The sequence below is a fragment of the Kogia breviceps genome, chromosome 5 (genome assembly GCF_026419965.1).
Source record: "Kogia breviceps isolate mKogBre1 chromosome 5, mKogBre1 haplotype 1, whole genome shotgun sequence".
In the NCBI taxonomy this organism is placed as follows: domain Eukaryota; kingdom Metazoa; phylum Chordata; class Mammalia; order Artiodactyla; family Physeteridae; genus Kogia; species Kogia breviceps.
The window spans coordinates 83,170,831-83,190,383 of NC_081314.1; the positions used below are offsets into that span (position 1 = coordinate 83,170,831).

Sequence of the window (19,553 nt, forward strand, 5' to 3'; positions counted from 1 at the left end):
GGGTTTCTGGAAGGAAGGATTTAAGCATGAACAATGTTAAGAGAGAATTTCATCAGTGTTTGTATCCTGGCAGGCATCCCCAGAGACACCAGCTTCCCTAGATGGATCACAAAACCTAGTTTATGAGACAGAACGTCTTAGGACTCAGCTCAATGACAGCTTAAAGGAAATTCACCAAAAGGAGTTAAGAATTCAGCAACTGAACAGCAAGGTAGGTGTTTCCTGCTAGGCTGGAGTTCAATTTCTTTTTTCCATGACTAGAATCAAGAAGGTAAGTAGAATCTGGTTAAGCCTGGCTCTAGCTATATTAGGGGACAGAAGTTTCACCTTTCTGTAAAGTTGCTTACCCCAAAGCACTGCACGTAGGGCCATTTCCTTTTCCTCACCCTTGGAGAGTCCTTGGGAGTGATTTGGAGAAACCCATTCAGTAAGAATAAAAAAGCCAACTCCTTTAGGGAGCCTTCCTCCCCAACATCATCTCCCCATCTGTATCAATTAGTAATATTGAGTTAACTCCCCACAAATCCTCCAGCAAGTTTCTCTGTATTTCCCAATAGTGTGTAACAGGGAAGAGTCTCAGGAAAGAGGATTTTCATGTGTGATTAGATAACAGGGACAGAGGTGAGCGATCTGTTCTTCATTTCACTCCATTTGTAAGCCTCCTCATTGTGTATTTAATGTTCTGGAATTAAAGAAGCCAGCTTGCTTTTTCCCAAACCCCAGCCTTGCCACTCTAGACACTCTAGGGAAGCATGCTGAAGTAGAGGACCTCTTTCTATAGGGAAGAGCTGCTTTGCTGTATGGTTCCTAGAGCAAAAGCCAAGGCAAGATAAAAAAAGATTATTCTTGGTGCCTTCACATCTCTGTCTTCTCCCCTTATCCATTCTCTGGCTTCTCTTCTTCCTTCATCTGCTTCCCCTCCACCACCCCCTTATGAATTATTATACTCCTGTTGCTCTCTGACTAGTCAAAGTATTCTCTAGTGGCACCTCCTCTAGTTCTGCCTTCTTCAGAGGAAGCCAGCAAGGTAGTGTATGTTAGCACTGGAAGGGATTTAAGTAATCACAGACTCTGGAATCCAAAAATTAGCTTTGAGGGGGGCTATAAATGTCCAAAAAATATACGCAAAATGGTGTGTGTGTGTGTGTGTGTGTAAATTTCTCATCACAAGAACTCAGGCATTCACCAAGGGATCTGTGATCCAAAAATGGTAGAGATCAGTAGGCTGTACCACAGATGAGGAAACTAAGGCCCAGAGGTATTAAGTAATTTGCCTGAGGTGTTAGGAGGAGGTCAGTCTGAGGTAAATATGATAATGTACATGGAAAAGCACAGTGCCTGGCTTATGTAGAAGGTACTTATTAAATGTTGTTAAATTCAACTAATTGACATTGAAGTATCAGAGACTGATAACACTATTAATTTTGGCAGAGGAATTTGCATTTTTAAGTAGGTTTGTTGATCAAAATGAATTGGTAAAATTGCAGACCCTTTTTGGGGAGGTTGTCTGGGAATTTTTAAGGGGGCAGTGGGGAGACTCCAGAGCAGATCCTACCCAGTTCCTTTTCTAGCCTAGTCAGTTGTTTCTAGAAAGTTCTGCCCTTCATAGCTCTGTAACACCTCCTCTTTCTAGAAACTATTCAGTAGACCCCATCTCAACCTTTGTTATATTTGCCCTCCTGAACATTAGACTGTGAATCACTCTGGGCATTTGTCTTTTCTGGACAGTACTTTAAACTGCAATTCAGGGCTACTAGTAGATGATGAGGTCATTTTAGTGGGCAGCAACTGAAACATTTTTCATGTAAATGTTTTACTGAAGTAAAACACCGAAAAGCACACAAATCACAAGTACATCATGGTATATTTTCAGAAAGTGAAGACACCTGTATAAGCAGCACACAGATCAAAAATCACAACATACCAGAACCCCAGGAGTCCCTTGTGTCTTCTATTCAGTACCACCACCTTAGAACTATGTATAAATGGATCATATCTTCTCTTTTGTTTGCTTCATTTATTTTGTGAGATTAATCCATGTTGTTGTGTATACTGTGATTTTTCTGTTCTCATGCTGTGTAGTATTTATTACATTGTAGGCATATAACAATTTCTCTTTTCTGCTGTTAAAGAACTTTTGGAGTTTTCAGTTTTGAGCTATTACAAATAGTGCATATAGTTTTATTTTATAAAACAAGTAAAAAATATTGAAAATATGTATTATGTAATATATAATAAAGAATATAATTTGTTTTGAGAAACTTTAGTTTCAGTTACTTATATACTGTGTTCTGGGTCATTATCAAAGTTATGTTTTCTTTAACAGCTTTATTGAGATATACTTCACATACCACTTAAAGTATGAGAAACACTGCTTTAGATCACTGTCATTCTGGGTGAGAAAGAGTTCTTCCTTTAGAAATCAGCTGTAAGGAGGTATCTCCATCCCTAGGGTTGGTCATTCACTTATTCATCATTCATCAAAAACAAATAACTATTATCTGCCTTCTATGAGCCTGGCCATACATTAGGGATTGAGGATACACAGTGACCCCTCATGGAGCTAATTGTTTGGTGATATTAAAGCCTCACTCTAAATGGGTCCCAGCTAGCTAGGAGGACTGCTTTTTAGGTCCTAGCATGGGATGGTAGTAGATGGGCTGTCAGCATAGAATGTCTCCTCTCCAAGCCACTGCCCTAATTCTTTCCATGGATGCTCAGATTTTATATGTATCTCTGCTAGCATGGTTGGATATTTGTAGGTAATGCAAACTTAAAACATGAAACTTAAAACTTAAAAACATGAGGGGAATGATTATTGGTATCATGTAATCTCTATTATTCCCTCCTACTGTTTTTACAAGTATAGATATGATGAAATACAGTAGCTTATGAGTTAGAGCAGAGGTCAGCAAACTTTTTCTTAAAGACTCAGTAAATATTTTGGGTTTGTAGGCCATACCATTTCTGTTACAACTACTAGCTCAGCTCTGCAGTTGTAGCACAGAAGCAACCACAGGTGACACATAAACAAATGGGGTGGTTATGTTCCAATAAAACCTTATTTACAAAGAAAAGGCAGGGACTTCCCTGGTGGTGCAGTGGTTAAGAATCTGCCTGCCAGTGCAGGGGACACGGGTTCGATCCCTGGTCTGAAAAGATCCCACATGCCGCAGTGCAACTAAGCCCGTGCACCACAACTACTGAGCCTGTGCTCTGGAGACTGCGAGCCACAACTACTGAGCTTGCATGCCACGACTACTGAAGCCTGCATGCCCTAGAGCCCTCACGCCACAACTACTAAGCCCACGCTCCACAACTATGGAAGCCCGTGCACCTAGAGCCCATGCTCCTCAACAAGAGAAGCCACCACAATGAGAAGCCCATGCAGTGCAATGAAGAGTAGCTCCTACTCGCCACAACTAGTGAAAGCCCATGTGCAGCAATGAAGACCCAACACAGCCAAAAAAAAAAAAAGGCAGTAGGCCCTGGCTTATAGTTTGCCAACCCCTAAACTACAGGGATCTACGTCTATCCTAGACAGAACAGTGCAGACATTACAAAAGGTGGTTTGTATGAGGGTGGCTTAAAAGCAGTTAGACTTCTTCAGTTACAGGAATTTTTGCTTCCAGTGAGTTTTACTGGTCTACCCTTTCTCCTCTAGATCTTCCAAGAAAAATGTGTTGAATTTTTTCAACACTGAGTAATTTGGGGGGGGGGGTGTTTTTTTTTGTTTATTTGTTTGGTTTTTCTTGGTATGGTTTGGGCTGCTTACTGTGGCCAGGAAAGTTGACTTTCTTCTGTATTAGGAGAGGACCATATTACTCCCTGTCTCAGAACCCAGTAGTTGTCATGGTACCCAGCTACCTTTGTTTTCCAATTAGTATTGCTTCTTAAACATTTATATTCTTTCTTTTATATTCTTTCTTTTACTTAAGTTCCCTTGCTGAATTCTCAGATGGGACACCATCAAAAAGCAGATAGAGCTCTAGACTTGGAATCAAGAACCATACTTGAGTCCTGGCCTGCCATCTTTTAGCCACATAACATTGGACAGGTCACCACTCATCTCTTTTTTGTCATTTGTAAGTGAAGATAGTAGTTCTTCCTCTAACTCTCTCAAATAAGATAATACTTTTGAAAGTGCTTTGTAAACTGAAAATTGCTCTTTAGAGGTAAGGTTATTTGTTGTGTTTTTCATTCTGGCTATGCAAGTATTTTTGTTATACCACATGGATTTCTTGTTCTAATTTTCCATATGCATTAAATGTCCTTCCCAGTCAGAGTATCTCTAAAAAACTGTTTATCGTTTCTCCTGTAAATGTTGATTCAACTTTTTTACACAAACATTAACCCAGAATACTTCCAAAAAAGAATACTTGAGAAAAGATTGAATGTGCTGCCAGGTACACCAATTTCCTTTCACATAATGTACATTATCCAACAAAGGTACTTCAGAGAGACATCTCTGTGGTTGTTAATGTATCTGGATGTTAATCATAACTAAAACTTAAAATTTGATGGCCTCCAAATGAGGAATTAGAATTATATAGTTCCAGGGGAACCGAATTCAAGTCATTGGGTAGAAGCTACAATGGGTAAATTTTTTATTCAATATGAAAAAGAAAAATATATGTTTTTGATGTGGTAAAAAATGTCTTGGGCTGCTGGACACATTCAAGGGAAGACTGAATTACTACCTGTTACTCATGCAGTAGAGGAGAGCCCTGCCTTGAGTGACTGAAATGCTTCCCCCTATGAGAGTTGATGCTCCCAATATAGTTTCTTACATACATAGGCATAGTAGGATTTATTCTGTTTCTTCCTCTTACCACCTGTTATCATTTTTACTTTCTTGGTAGCTTGTAACTCTCTACACCATTGAAGAATCTTCCCAGGAATATTATTGTATGAATTTTTAGGTGATAGCTCTGTCTCCAGTCATACTGAGCTCTGAGGATTATAGTCATTTATTAATAATCTCAACTTGGACCCAAGCTATTGCCTTTCTCCTTTTACAGGCCTCGGTTAGCCTATCCTGTTAGATTGCTTTTGGGTTTCTGCCTCCTAGTTTTTCAGTTAATGTACTAGGCACCATAAATAAAGTTTTTACCACTCATCCAGAATTGTTTTCCTTTCTCAGTTGAAAAATTCTGAGTTTTCTCACGTTGGAGGAACACAGTGCTATTTTTGCTATTATTGAAAGAAAGGTCTTGCATAAAAAAATTAGATCCTTAAGACTCAGGGCAGTTTGCCTACACACTGTTCGTAGTGAAATTAGTGAAACAGTCCTATGGGCTGGTGTTCATCCTCTCTCCTATTTCAGTTCTCTCAACTGCTGGAGGAGAAAAATACTCTTTCTATTCAGCTCTGTGACACCAGTCAGAGTCTCCGTGAGAGCCAGCAGCACTACAGCGACCTTTTCAATCACTGTGCGGTTCTGGAGAAGCAGGTTCAAGAGCTGCAAGTGGTGAGTGAGAAGGTGAGAGGCCGGGAAAAGTGTTGGGAAATTGATTGCAGATGGTAAAGCATAAAGCGCAGCATCGAAGAGGTTGATGTCTTCAGGCTGAGGATTCATTAGGTGTGATGGAGGGAGTGAGAGGAGAGGAGAGGAGGAATAAGGTCCAGGAAAAACCAAAGAGTGAACGGATTAGGGGCTTCCCTGGTGGCGCAGTGGTTAAGAATGCGCCTGCCAATGCAGAGGACACGGGTTCGAGCCCTGGTCTGGGAAGATCCCACATACCGCGGAGCACCTAAGCCCGTGCACCACAGCTACTGAGCCTGCGCTCTGGAGCCGGTGAGCCCCAACCACTGAAGCCTGCACGCCTAGACCTTGTGCTCCTCAACACGGGAAGCCACCACAATGAGAAGCCCGTGCACCGCAACAAAGAGTAGCCCCTGCTCGCCACAACTGGAGAAAGCCCGCGTGCAGCAACAAAGACCCAACTCAGCCAAAAATAAATAAATAAATTTTTAAAAAGAGTGAATGGATTAGAAGGAAAAAGATGAGAGAGGTGGTGGGAGAGAAATCAAAAAGTGAGTGGGAAACAGTGATGACTGAGGCTTTTGGAAGGCTTTTTGCTTTAAGTAATAAGAAAGCTGTAGAAGATTTGGACCTGAGAAACAAAAGGCAGAGCTGTTGACAGCAGTGGAGAGGAGAGGTTGTTGAAGTTGGAGGAGACTGAGAGTTAGGGTGGAGGTGAATAGGACATGGAAGGAAGAGGAGGGGTTGGGGAGGAGTTGTTGAATAAGGGAAGGAGAAGAGTAGCTTCTGGAATGTACATGAACCTCCACTAGAAGAAAGCAGATTTCAGTGATAAGCCTTTAAACTTTTAAGAGGAGAGATTCAAGAATGAGAATCTGAAGGAAAATCTAATAAAGAGTTTTATGTAGATTAATCTATCAGAACAAAAGATTCTCACTTCTAAATTTGTACTTGAAGAGAGTGATAACGGAGGTATTCCTCTCCACATTTCTCTTTCTCTCCAATGCTTAAGTGAGTTCTCAGTTTGCCTAAGCACAGTTTCTTAACTGCTTTCATCACTGAATTACTAAACTTATTCTTCTTTTAGGGACCACTGAATATAGATGTTGCTCCAGGAGCTCCCCAGGAAAAGAATGGAGCTCACAGGAAGGGTGATCCTGAAGAACTGAGGGAGCCACAGCTAAGGTTGGGGAGGAGTTCTCAACCCCGGAGTGTGTGCTATGTTTGCAGAAATTGGGCAGTCATCGAGTTAGAACAGGAATCCATTGTATGGATTTACTATGCCTTCTTATCTTACTTGCCTCACAGAATTAATGTGAGGATTAAAAAGTGACAATTCTAATAACAAATTGTGTGTGGATAGTTCATACAGCAACCCCCCCTGCCACACACACACCTTACTAATGTTATGGTGTTCAAATGAAAGCTATTCAGTCACTCCCTAAAATCTCTTAAAGCATTTCCTACAGCTTTAAGAGATTTTCCTACATCTCTTGACAGGTATGCTTTTAAAATATTCTTTGTGTTTGTACAGTCTTCTATAAATTTTCATGCTTTATAACCTTATGAAGACTTCAGATCCCTTGCATCAGCAACTATGTCCTGCATCTAGTGATGCTGTTGTTCTTCTTTTGTCCTGAAGCTTTTCTGAAGCCCAGCAGCAGCTGTGCAACACTAAACAGGAGATGAATGAATTGAGGAAGCTGCTGGAAGAAGAACGAGACCAAAAAGTGGCTGCTGAGGCTGCCCTCTCCATGGCTGAGGAGCAGATCAGGCGGTAAAGGGCTGAGGGACATAGCCTCTGTTCACTTCTGACCCTTTCTGATCATACTCATGTGCATTTCAGTGGCCAGACTTGGGACTAATTAGAATCTAGTTCTCATCCTGAGATGGGTGCCATAGTGAGGGTAGGATCAAGACAAGCCACGTTAATCCAAGCTCAGCTCCTCCACAATTCCCTCTTTGGCTCTGATGCAGAATGGAAATTGAGGCAGCTAATCAAGTGCTGCCTCCCAGGCCTGGCGCTGCCATTGTCATGTTAGCACCTCACACGCACTCTGCAGTGCTTGTGGAACTCAGCGGACTTGCCATTTAAAAGCAGCTCACCAATACTTATAAACATCTCCTCCTTCCTCAGCCTAGCCTGCAGAAGGTGACAGACTGACATACGTGGTACCAGACCATTCTGTCCGCATCAAGGCTGCCCCTAAAAGGCTTATCTTATGGAGGAACAGACACAGAAGGGGTCCTGTGCAGCCAGCCTGGCTCTCATGAGGAGAACAGGCAGGATGGAGCTAGGCTGGGCATGTTCAGTTTCTCTTTCCAGGCTCACAAATCAGATTAAAGTGTTCCTTCTCTTCTGGAGAAGAGTGTGCGCCCTGCCAAGAGAGTCCAGGAGTTTTAGGCTAATGGACATCCCTTCACATGGAGGAAAGATCAGGAGTAGAGTTCCAACCTCCCCACCACGATTAAAAAGTGCATCCCTCTAGGCAAATGCTTGGTCAAGTGTGTGCTGTGTTTACTCACAGCCCTTTGATACATTTCTCATTTTTGTGAGAAACCATTGAGTGGATAAAGGCAGCTTCTTCATTAAATGGAGAAGTTCCAGTATTAAATAAATAAGCAAGTCAGCAAAAAATGAAGCAGAAAGCAGTAGAGGCTGCCAGTTCAGTTTAATTGTAAGAACCCCACAAAAATCTTTCTTGGATGCTTTTGCCTATTAGCTTTTAATAAATGGAAAAAAAATAATGAGCTTCTCTGAGTCAGGTGTGGTATAGCAGAGGTTTAAAGGCACACCTGGGTTTTGAATTCTAGCTCTACATCTCACTGGCTGTGCCACCATGGAAAAGTACTTTTACCTCTTTAAGCCTTACTTTGAAGATAATAGCACCAACCTCAAACCTGAGGATTAGATGTATGTAAAGCACGTGATCCAGCATCTGATCCACAGCAGGCAGTCAATTCCTGGTAATTATTACCATCTCTACGGCTGCTGAAAGAAATCTGTCTGCATGGGGGTGGGGCCATGGGAACAGCCCTTGCTGCAAGTCCCTTACCCTGCATCACATGATAAGAAGGCCGTCAGCCTCTCATGCCGTGGACCAATGCCTCTGTTTTTTTCTCAACACAGGTTGGAGCATGGTGAATGGGACTCTGCCCGGTCTCCTATCATTGGCTCCTGTGGCTCCCAGGAGCAGGCACTGTTAATAGATCTTACAAGCAACAGTTGTCGAAGGGTAAGAAGGGAGAAGGATAAAGAGAGGGTACTGTGCTTTCAGACAGGGCTGACTGTGTTGAGGGCAAGGGGTCAAGGAGAAGGAATGTGGGCCTGAGACTGGCAGGGTATGGAAGGTTGGAAGAAACTAGTGGAATCTGCTAAGTTGTTGGCCCCGAGGGGCTTTCTCTCAGGTTACCTCTTTTCTACAGTGGTTGGAGAAGGGAAAGGGACAGATCTCTATAGGGCAAAACTCTCTGACTTTCAAATTTTCCTTTCAGACCCGGAGTGGTGCTGGATGGAAGCGGGTCCTGCGTTCGCTCTATCATTCCCGGACACGGGTACCACTGCTGGCAGCCATCTACTTTCTGATGGTTCATGTCCTACTCGTTTTATGTTTCACAGGCCATCTATAAACCTAGCTCTCACCTTTTGGATCACTCCCCTCAGAACTCGGAATTCCCTCACCTCTAGCATCAAAACCATCAATTCCAATGGAACAATCTTCCCACCTACAGGTCCTCTCTCCAACTCTCCACAGAAAGTGCCTGCAAAAACAGAGGTGGATATGAGCACAGGTTAGAGCTGCAGGGACCAGTGAGTCTGCTTTCTTCTACTGTCCAGGGCCTGACACTTCTGCATAATCTGAGGAGGCCCCACAGTTGGTTATTGAGCCCAATATTTGTTCAGATTTTGCAGGGCCCTGATCTTTTATGGTCCTATGAAAGATGCTGAGGAATGTCTTTCAGCCAAGAGGATGGTTCCAATAAACCTGATAATCAGAAGTCCAATATCATTTTGATTGATACTTTTTTTGTCTCACGTACCTTATATTTTCTCCTGCTTCAGCGGGAAGGTGAACCTGCCATAAACAATGGCAGGGGGAATGTTCTGGGGAACATTATCTCATGGGATATCTAATTAGGTCTCTGGCAAAATAGAGCCAGAATAGAAGAACTCCCCAGGGGTTTTAGCTGTTGGATCACAGGGGAGGACAGCATCTCTTTCTGGGGCTGTTCAGACTTAACTGGAGTCAGAGTCATGGTCCTGGACTATAAGGTGAGGATCCCACTGCTTTTATCCCTTGATCACATGTGTAGTAAGGTATTAAGTGGCCTGTGCCTTTCCTTTCACTGAAAGTCGAGAGGAACTGGCTATGGACAGTGGGATTCAATTCTTGTCATTGGTGTGTTATCTGAATAAGCCTCGAATGTGGGCCCTAAGACAGTACACGAGGAACCAGTCCTAGGTGAGGCACTGACTCCCAGCCAGGGAGGTCTGACTGGTGTGACAACCACTCCTGCCGCTTGAAGTACGAAGCTGCTTTGCTGTTGGTGACAGTTATTCTGGTTTCTCATTGCGTCGTCATCTGCCCTCTGCGGTAACAGAGAGCTGAGGAAAATGGAGGGAGATTATAGAGAAGACAAAATATTTAAATCCAAGCCTGAGAATGACAGCCGGGTTTGAATTCCATTTGTGCCTATTTCCCACCTCTCCTTTCTCCAACCCTTACCCGTTGGTTATTTTCTCATTTTGCACATGTTCCCTGCCTGCTCTCACCACCCAGAGAGGAGAGAAAACTGGTGGACGGACTGATCCGCTCTAATCCTTTGTTCTGTGGTGACCAAATCATGGTCACAGCAACCCAGGAACTTTCCTGAACAACTGTAAAATAATAAAATTATTTTCAGAATGAAATACTGTGGTGGCGTGTAAATGCATGTATACACAGGTGCTTACATATATGTGTTTGCATACTGAGGAGAGGAAGGTAGGTAGAGGAAGTAGGGATGGAGTAGCCAGGAATTACCATAGGAGTAGAAAGCTCTGCATATCCAGGCTTCATTCTCACTGGCCAGCATCTGGCTGCTTGCGTCCTTCTAGCCTTAGCTGCTAGACCCCAGGGTGGTGAAGCAGAGTGAGGAAATTCCATCCTAATACTGAACCAAACAAGCTGGGCCTTAGGGCATGAGATTCATGCAGGTTTTTGCCTGGGCCTGGGAGAACTGTCTGTTGCATATTTATTGAAAACAGTTTGTCCCTAGGGATCCCTCTGGGTAGGAGTGGGGGTAGGGAAGTCTCATATGGGAAAAGCAGGATGGGCATTATTATGCGTTTATATCAAGTCACTGCTTGAGAAATGCTAGCTCACATTCTCAAGGTACAATAAGTAAATTGAACCACGTCTGTCTGGCTTTAAGGCCCATGCTTGCTATGTCTCACTGCCTCTCATCAAGAGTGAACTTGGGGGACTTCCCTGGCGGTCCAGTGGTTAAGACTTGTGCTCCCAATGCAGGGGGCACGGGTTCAATCCCTGGTCAGGGAACTAAGATCCCACATGCCACACGGTGCGGCCAAAAAAAAAAGCAAAAGACAAGAGTGAACTTGGGACATTTGCTAAGGAGAGATGGACTTGATTATTTTTTAATTTTATTTTATTGAAGTGTAGTTGATTTACAATGTTGTGTTAGTTTCTACTGTACAGCTAAGTGATTCAGTTATACGTATTTTTCATATTCTTTTCCATTGTGGTTTATCATGGGATATTGAATATAGTTCTCTGCTATACAGTAGGAACTTTTTGTTTATCCATTCTTTATATAATAGTTTGCATCTACTAATCCCAAACTCCCATCCCTCTTCGCCCCCACCCCCTTGGCAGCCACAAGTCTGTCCTTTATGTCTGTGAGTCTGTCTGTTTTGTAGATAAGTTCATTTGTGTCATATTTTAGATTCCACATATAAGTGATATCATATGGTATTTGGCTTTCTCTTTCTCACTTACTTCACTTAGTATGATAATCTCTAGGTCCATCCATGTTGCTGCAAATGGCATTACTTCATTCTTTTTTATGGCTGAGTAGTATTCCATTGTATGTATGTACCACGTCTTGTTATCCAAGATGGGCTTTCTTGTCATTTATGATTAAATTCTATGATTTCTCTAAACAGCTGTATCTGGATGGTGTATCACAATATCTGGTCTGATCATTTCTATTTTTGACCCAAAATTAGGACTCAAAATGTTCTAAAAGATATTTTTTCCTTCTACAAATTTACTCCTCCTTAAAATAATTTTAGTGATGCCATAATAAATAGGTTATGAAGTAAGAGAAATAATCATTTGATCTCCATGCTAGGCATAGAATCCTTAGATTTGGAAGTGACTGAAGTCTTAAGTTCCTAATGCAGAAATCCCCTCCTCTGTATCTTGGACAAATTTCATCCATTATCTGTTTGAATCCATTGGGGAGTGCACAACTGAGCAAATCAGGTCAGAACTCCATGTCAGTGAAGATTAGGAGAGGCTTGGTCAGATACAGTAACAAACACCTCCAAATTCTCAGTAGCTAAAACAGCAATTATTTTTTAGGATTATTTTTTAGTGAAAGACTCCAAGTCCCTCACACAGTGGATGGAGCTCTACTTGTATTGTCATTCTTAGTTGGGGACCCTCTCACTCAGGGACCTAGGCTGCCAGAGGAGCCACTCTGGAGAGTCTCAGGTTGCCTTGTGTCTACTGCGAAAAGAATGCACAACCTAAAAGTTGAGAATTATGTTTTATTTGGCAGACAAAACTGAGGTCTTAAACCCGGGATGCAACCTCTCAGATGCTCTGAGGGACTCCTCTGAAGCGGTAAGGGAGGAGCCAGGATATATAGGAGTTTTTGCAAAGACCAGATAGTCGGAACTTCAAAAGATTACTGTTAATGAAAGAAAAACATATATCTCAAATGAATGAATTTTCTGTGTATGGGAAGAGGTAAGAGTCTGGGCTCATTGATATGCAACTTAGCTATCTAGGGCCAGTGTCCTGTTCTTTCCCATCCTGAGTCCCCTCAGTCATCACCCGTGGCTTGATAGCTGCAGCATCCTTTATTTACTGATAATGACAGGCAACATTTTTTTCATTCACACTTGGTAAGCAGTGGACAAAGGAGCATAGCAAATCTTGTGCTGGTCTTGAAGTCTCACTTCAAGTCTCCCTTGATGTTTCACTTCTTATATTTCACTGGTCAAAACAAAGTCAACTGAGCAAGTCTGACTTCAAGAGGGAAGGGAGGGACAGCAAATCTTATAGAACAGTAATACAGAATACCACAAAGACCTTCCATCTGGTATCACCTAGTTTTTTCAGACTTCTTCCTACTACCTGGGACCAAATCTTTCTGAATTAGCTCACACTCCTCACCGCCCCCTAAACAATCTCTGAACCTTCCTCCCTCCATGTCTTGCCTTCCCCCTATGAGTTATGCCCATCCATCATTTGATTGTTCAATGTTTATTTGAACATCTACTGTATGCAAACCCCAGTTTTTAGTACTGTGCGTAATGTGGAAGTGACTTTCTTTTTAAATCTTATCTTCCAAAATCACATAAAAATCATTTTTTCCATTAAACCTTTCTTGATTCCTTCAGCCCATACCAAATTCTCTATATTTCTTCAATATAAACAGATACAATTGCCCACCTATTTAGGACACAAATGCTGTTGTACAGCATTCTTTGTGTTTTCTAGTTGAATGTTTTGCTCCCCTGACCATATTATAGAGGCTGAGAGTAAGAGCAGCACTTTTTTATGATCTCTGGAACCCTCAAAGCCTTGCAAAAGAGTAAGCACAGAGCATTTAATCCTTCTTTATTTCAATGCCTCAGCAGAAGGAACTGACTCAAACTTCAGGAAGTAGCTGTGAAGACAGGGTAGCAGGAAATGACAGAAAACCTGAATACGGAACTGAAGCAGCAGCTCAGAGTTTCTTGCTCTGAAGTGGCAGCAGCTAGAGAGGAGCCGAGTATCTACTTGAGGAGCCGAGAGCCTAGAGCAAACGCGCATTTGAAGGTGGGTACTCCGGGCAGTGGGATAGTTGGGGAGCTTAGGATAAGAGTTGAAGTGAGAGGACTCTGCCTGGCTTTCCGTCCTTGCTGAGCAGTGAAGTCCCTGCTAGTAAGCTGCTAACCTTTCATGGCCAGAAGCCCGGCCTGGGTGTGAGGGCTTGTGGATAACAAGCATCTGGGGATGGAAGCAGAAGGGAGACACTGGAGCCCAGCAAACGCGATCCAGCAGCCATCCAGGACCACTGGTTTCTGCCTACAATCTACAATCCTCTTTAAGGCCCGATGGTCCTAGGCACTGAGCTGGGAGGAGGACCACTGGAGATGAGACAGTCTCTGCCCCTGGAGAGCTTATGGTCTAGCAGAGAGACAAAACCCACAGGAGACATTGCAACAGATCAGGAAGTAGTAGTAGCTAATGTACACCAGTGCTGAGAACCAAGTGCCAGATGAAGGTATGGCGGTTCGATTAGGGCTAGTTTCTCTGATTGTAGGGTCACAGGATCCCAGAATGTCAGAAATGGAGGGCACTTGATGAATTAGCGAGGTTAACCGCTCCATTTATTTTCCCTTGGAAAAAACAATATCAGAGATGTTCAGTGATTTACCAAATTATTTAAGTTAGTATTTGTAAATTGCCTAACATGGTACCTGGCAAATAAGTACATACCCTCTCTACTTTGACTCCCTAACCCATATTCCCACAGAGCTGGATGATCTGACTCTCTGTCCGTGTACTTTACTCAGGCAGCCTCAAGAAGAGGCCCTCGATTGTGCCTGATATCCTGGCCACTAGGCCTCACCGACTTATTCTCTTGTCTCCCACCTCTAGATAGTACCTCTTGGCTTCCCTATTTCCGGCCAGTAGCTCAAGCATACTAAATTGTCTCTGTGTCAGAAACCCTTCCCTCTGTTTCAAAAATACATGAGGATGGCAGGCTTATGGGAGAGCCAAGCTGAGACCTGGGAGGAACAGCAAGAAAGAGGACAGGACCATCGGTCCTCACTGCTTCCTTATTGCTCACAAATATTTCAGAAACTTCTCTTTTCCAGTCTTCTGTGTGAACTCCTTTAGTTGCAGAGCAGCCCAGGAGCCAGGACCATAGGTCTTATCTACGTGCCCCCCATGCATTACTGTTTCCTCACAGGGGAAGGCAGAGCTGCTCTAGGCACAGTCCAGCTGACTCGGTCCATACTTCCCCAGTGTCTTCTTTGCATCTTGTTAACCAATCTACCCCCAGATTTCCCTTGGACTGGTTTCCAAGGGATTTTTCAAAGAGCTGGAGAAGGATGGAGTTTTCAAGTGGAAAGGAGAGTTGGAGAGTCTGAGCACCTCTCTGGAGAGACTGGAGGGTCTTAGGAGTGGTTTTAAGAAGGGCTCGTTTAAAAGACAGTAATGAGTGTGGGGAAGGAGTCTGAGCAGGTAAGCGTGGGCAGGGAGTTGCCAGCCAGCAAGTGGTACCAGGGTCAAGGAGTCTCAGCACCAGAACAGATGAGCGTTGTCTGTTGTTTCCTCCCCACACCAAGATCCAGCATCGCACAGATGCAGAGCACCTGTGCAGCTCCTCATGCAGGACTGGCAGGGCCAGCAGAAACACTGGGGATGCCCTAGTGGAATAACAATTTGGCACCCCCTCAAAACAGTGTTCTCTAAATATTTCTTTAACATTTATTTAGTTAATAAAAGTCAAATAGGGCTTCCCTGGTGGCACAGTGGTTGAGAGTCTGCCTGCCGATACAGGGGACACAGGTTCGTGCCCCGGTCCGGGAAGATCCCATGTGCCGCGGAGCAGCTGGGCCCGTGAGCCATGGCCGCTGAGCCTGCGCGTCCAGAGCCTGTGCTCTGCAATGGGAGAGGCCACAACAGTGAGAGGCCAGCGTAACGCAAAAAAAAAAAAAAAAAAAAAAAAAAAAATCAAATAATTCTTAATGTTCAAAACAAGGGACTTATTACATGCTCTTTTTGAACCAGTTATCTACTTTCGAAGTGTAATTAAACTGTTTTTAAAAATTGAACAATAAATGAATTATTCTCAGCAAATAATGCTTCCCCATGCATTGTTCAGTTGAGGAATTTCAGCTGAGTGCCCCTACTGACACACAGCTGTGCAGTGGCCAGTCTCAGAGTGGAGGTTGGAAAAATTCTCAATGGCATTTAGCAGGTTGTAGAAAGGAGTGTAGATATTCACATTATCAAGAGCTGGACAAATATATATCTCAAGAACTATGAAAGAAGTTATATGTGGACACCTGAGTGAAATGATACTGTAATTCCAGGGATGTTCTAGCAATCCTCATTGATTTCCTCTTCAAGCCACTAGCTGGCTGGCCTCTTGACACAAGTGAAGGATCTCAGCAGTTTTGATACCCAGGTTATTTAGTATTACCTACACTCATGATGACTTCTGTCCAGACTAATGAGCCCAGGCCACATTAGTTTGTCTTAAATAAATCCACATCCCCCTTCCTCTAACTGAGAAAAAGTGCTTTCCTAAAACTTCCATCTGCTTTGCCTCAGATTGTGTTTTCTTCTAAGAAAAAAATAGCATGAACTTTGGCTGCTGTATCATTGACTTCAACGTTCTTGTTTTCCCTCTTCTTTATTTAATCATTCCCATTTTCTGTCACCCTCAGATGTGGAAGTCTGTAGTAGGTCATGATGTATCTGTTTCCATGGAGACCCAGGGTGATGATTGGGACACAGACCCTGACTTTGTGGTGAGTGTGGAAATAGCTTTCCTTGGACAATGTAGGGCAGTGGGCAGGCCTGTGGGCCACTCCGTAACCCTTGAGGGGGCTTTGAAAAAGTCTGGGACTGGGATAGCCCTCATGGTGGGACTGCCTGGCAGGACAGTTTGCTGTCATGGGTGGGGCCTGCATGATAGCCTGTGCTGAGGATGGAAGGAGACAGGTGCGGAGGAGTTTGACATTGTGATTGACAGGCTATGGCAGGCTATGCTGAGGGAACAGGTTAACTGGGTGTCCTTTGGCCTGTGAGCCAGGATTTGAGCTGGGCATGTATAATTTGGGGGAATTCGGAAGTTGTAGAAGACCTAAAGAAGACAGTTTGAGGGATGCAGAGTAGAAAGGGAGGTTTCAGAGCTCACCAGCTTAATTTTAACATGGGAGCCTGGGTGGGATAAGCACAGAGAGGAGTCTGAGTAAAGTCCCTGAGTGCTGGAAGCAGCTGATGCAGGGGACGTGGGGGGCATGTGTGTCAGCTGTGTGGCCTCTCTCAGCCTGGCACATTTCTTGCCATCACTTTTTGCTGAGTGTTGTCTTTTGTAGAATGACATCTCTGAGAAGGAACAACGGTGGGGAGCCAAGACCATCGAGGGCTCTGGACGCACAGAGCATATCAAGTAGGTACCAAAAGGACTGGGAGGAGAGAAAGAGGTATGGGAAGAGCCCAAGGAAAACTTGGAGACTCAGGAGAAGGTGAGGGGGGAAGGAAAGAGGGAAATTCCTGTCTGTGTGTCTTTGCTTTTCCTTCAGTCTGTCCCCATTTGTCCCTTTGGGTGTCATTGTGTATTTGTTTCATGTCTCTCCTCTTATCCCCCCAACCCTATTATCTGCCTTTTATTTCTAACCACTCTGATATTTCCCCAACTGTGTCTATTATTTTAACTGTTTCTCTTCCATCAGTAAGGCATGAGGAATTCAGAGAGGGAAGTGCTGAGCTTGTATCATTTACTATCTATCTATTCACATAAATATAAATGTGTGTCTGGATTGTAGGGTGACTTCTTATGGGCCAAGGAGGATTCAGTAAAATGTCAAGGTAAAGAGCTCAGAATAAATGCTGTAAAACAAGGACAATATCAGGTCCCATACCTGGTCTAATTGACTTTTAAAATAAAAATTTGTGTTTGGCTACTTAATAGAAGTAGGAAGCCATGAATGGTAATATGAAGAAATATGACACAACAGGAAAACCTGTTGGTGTATAGGGATCTTAAAGATTATAACCCAATATTTTACCAGAAAAAAAAAAAAGCAAAACAAACAATAAACTCTGATACCATAACAGAGAAGGAAGTTACTCACAGACAAATCCAAGGGTTTCTGTGGGATGTTGTATATTAGGATTGAGAGATTCTCTCTTCTTTAATAATCCATGGATTATTCGGGATCATCTAACCAGGGCTGTTTGCTTTGGATAGTGTCAGAATGTCCAATAGATACAATAAACAGTATAACAGGAGCAAAATTAAAAAGTAAATAAATTGGCAAAATTAATCTTTTTAAGCTCCATTTTAACTCCCCTCCACCACAAACAGCAGTGTTTTTACCTCATTTTCTTCTAGATTTTAAAAAGTGTCAGTGGATTATCACATTGCACAAGAAACTCACTATGAAAACCTGGCACATGTTTATACAATTTGATAATATTCAGTACTCTGCAGTGTTGTTTAATCAGACATAAATGATTTATTTCAAGTAACTGTAATGAATATCATATTTAAAGAAAGTAGGCAATTCTGGAAGCAGTTGGGAAGCAAAAGCATGGAATTGGGTCATGCAGGAAGCTTCTTTGATGCTCCTCTGTAGGCTCATCAATCCTACCCAAATTAAGACATCTTTCCTTCTCTGAGAAAAGGCCGCTCAGTCCTAGAATCCTGAGAACTGTTAAGATAAGCATACAAACTCTCCTTGTACCTTTCCCTCCCAGTGCCTGTCTTATGCAGAGTAGGAGCAGAACATTTTAAAGAAGACTCCTAAATCCCTGCCTTGATCTTATGGAAAGAGCTGGAGTTTGGATATCAGATAGATTCAGATTCAATTCACAGCTCTACTATTAATAGCAATGTGAGTTAGACATATAGCCTCTCTGAAACTCAGCTTATTTATTTATCAAATGGGGATAATAATAGCTACCTGGCAGGTGTATGGTTAGAATTCAATGAACTTAGCATATAGCAAAATCTAGTGCAGTACTTAGCACCACTTAGCAGCTCAATAATGTTATTTCTCTTTCCTGTTAATATAGATTAGTTGAATCAGATTTTCTTCCTAAAAACCTAAAAATAAACATGTAAACAGATGACGATCTTCCTTCTTCCTAAGTGGCGTTTACCTGAAGTGTTACACAGTCCAGTATATATATTACTCTGACTGGTGACCCCTAGAGTTGTAAAATGTGGTGACCCTGGGTGTTTCCTTATTAGCCTAACTGAATCTATATCTGATAGAATAAATGGTGGAGACATTTACACAAAAACCCACTCCTCTCCCGTTTACCTAGGCTACTGAGGTATAAAAGCTCAGTCTCTGCTAGTAACTAACCAAATGATCCTGGACAGGTCACATCCCCCTCTGATTCCCAGTCTTACCATTGGGAACAAAAAGACCTCTAGAGGACCTTCCAGTAGTAAGCCTCCAATACTCTGGGATTCTTTCTGGCTAGTGTGGGTTAGGACAACCTTTAAGGTAAGATGGGAATCACTAAAGTCCTTGGAAAGGAGGGGAAGTTGAACAGGAGAACCGTAGCTGCAGAGCTCAGATGACTCAAAGCAGGAAAAGGAAGTGATTGTGGTTCTCATTAATCTCACTACCATCCCCCACACCATGATCTTTCTTTTTTCAGTCTGCCTAAAATATATTTAGTTTGGGGAATGGTTTGGTAATTTGGTGAATAGTTCAAATGATCCTATCCATCCTTCATCTATTGTGTAGAGAAGTCCTGGGCCAGGCGGCTCCAAGCAGCCTAGTGTTTCCAGGAGCTGCCAGGTTTTCAAGGCCTCTTGCATTTTCTCCAACTTCTTCTCCCCACTTTTGCTCACTTGTGCCCATGTGCCTCTCTACATTCGATATACCCCTCCCCACCCCTGGCTGGATGTAAACACTGATCTGCTTCTTGTCACTACAGATTAGTTTTGCCTATCCTAGAATTTCATGTACGTGGAATAATACAGAAGGTATTCTTTTGTGTCTGTCTTCTTTCACTAAGCATAATATTTTTGAGATCTATTCATGATCTTGTGTATATCAGTCTTTTGTTCCTTTTTAATGTCAAGTAAT

The 19,553-nt window shown here is 42.8% G+C and overlaps 2 protein-coding genes across 19 annotated transcripts in view; both read left to right on the top strand.

Annotated features, from left to right (window-relative positions):
- The window catches only part of GOLGB1 (golgin B1), an 88,384-nt gene extending 77,987 nt beyond the window's left edge, over positions 1–10,397 (top strand). For 14 of the 18 annotated variants that reach the window (XM_059065406.2, XM_059065398.2, XM_067034482.1 and 11 more), the window contains 6 exons: positions 74–211; positions 5,327–5,482; positions 6,573–6,670; positions 7,128–7,262; positions 8,616–8,721; positions 8,981–10,397. In XM_059065406.2, coding sequence (XP_058921389.1) covers positions 74–211; positions 5,327–5,482; positions 6,573–6,670; positions 7,128–7,262; positions 8,616–8,721; positions 8,981–9,115 — 768 coding nt within the window. In that variant the 3' untranslated portion in view covers positions 9,116–10,397. The remainder of the gene's footprint in view (positions 1–73; positions 212–5,326; positions 5,483–6,572; positions 6,671–7,127; positions 7,263–8,615; positions 8,722–8,980) is intronic. The other 4 variants (XM_059065408.2, XM_059065399.2, XM_059065403.2 and 1 more) reach the window with 1 other exon arrangement.
- A 2,958-nt stretch (positions 10,398–13,355) lies between these two features.
- HCLS1 (hematopoietic cell-specific Lyn substrate 1) overlaps positions 13,356–19,553 on the top strand; it is a 31,445-nt gene continuing 25,247 nt past the window's right edge. Inside the window, exons 1-3 of the mRNA XM_059065427.2 lie at positions 13,356–13,539; positions 16,167–16,250; positions 16,821–16,894. Coding sequence (XP_058921410.1) covers positions 13,411–13,539; positions 16,167–16,250; positions 16,821–16,894 — 287 coding nt within the window. The 5' untranslated portion in view covers positions 13,356–13,410. The remainder of the gene's footprint in view (positions 13,540–16,166; positions 16,251–16,820; positions 16,895–19,553) is intronic.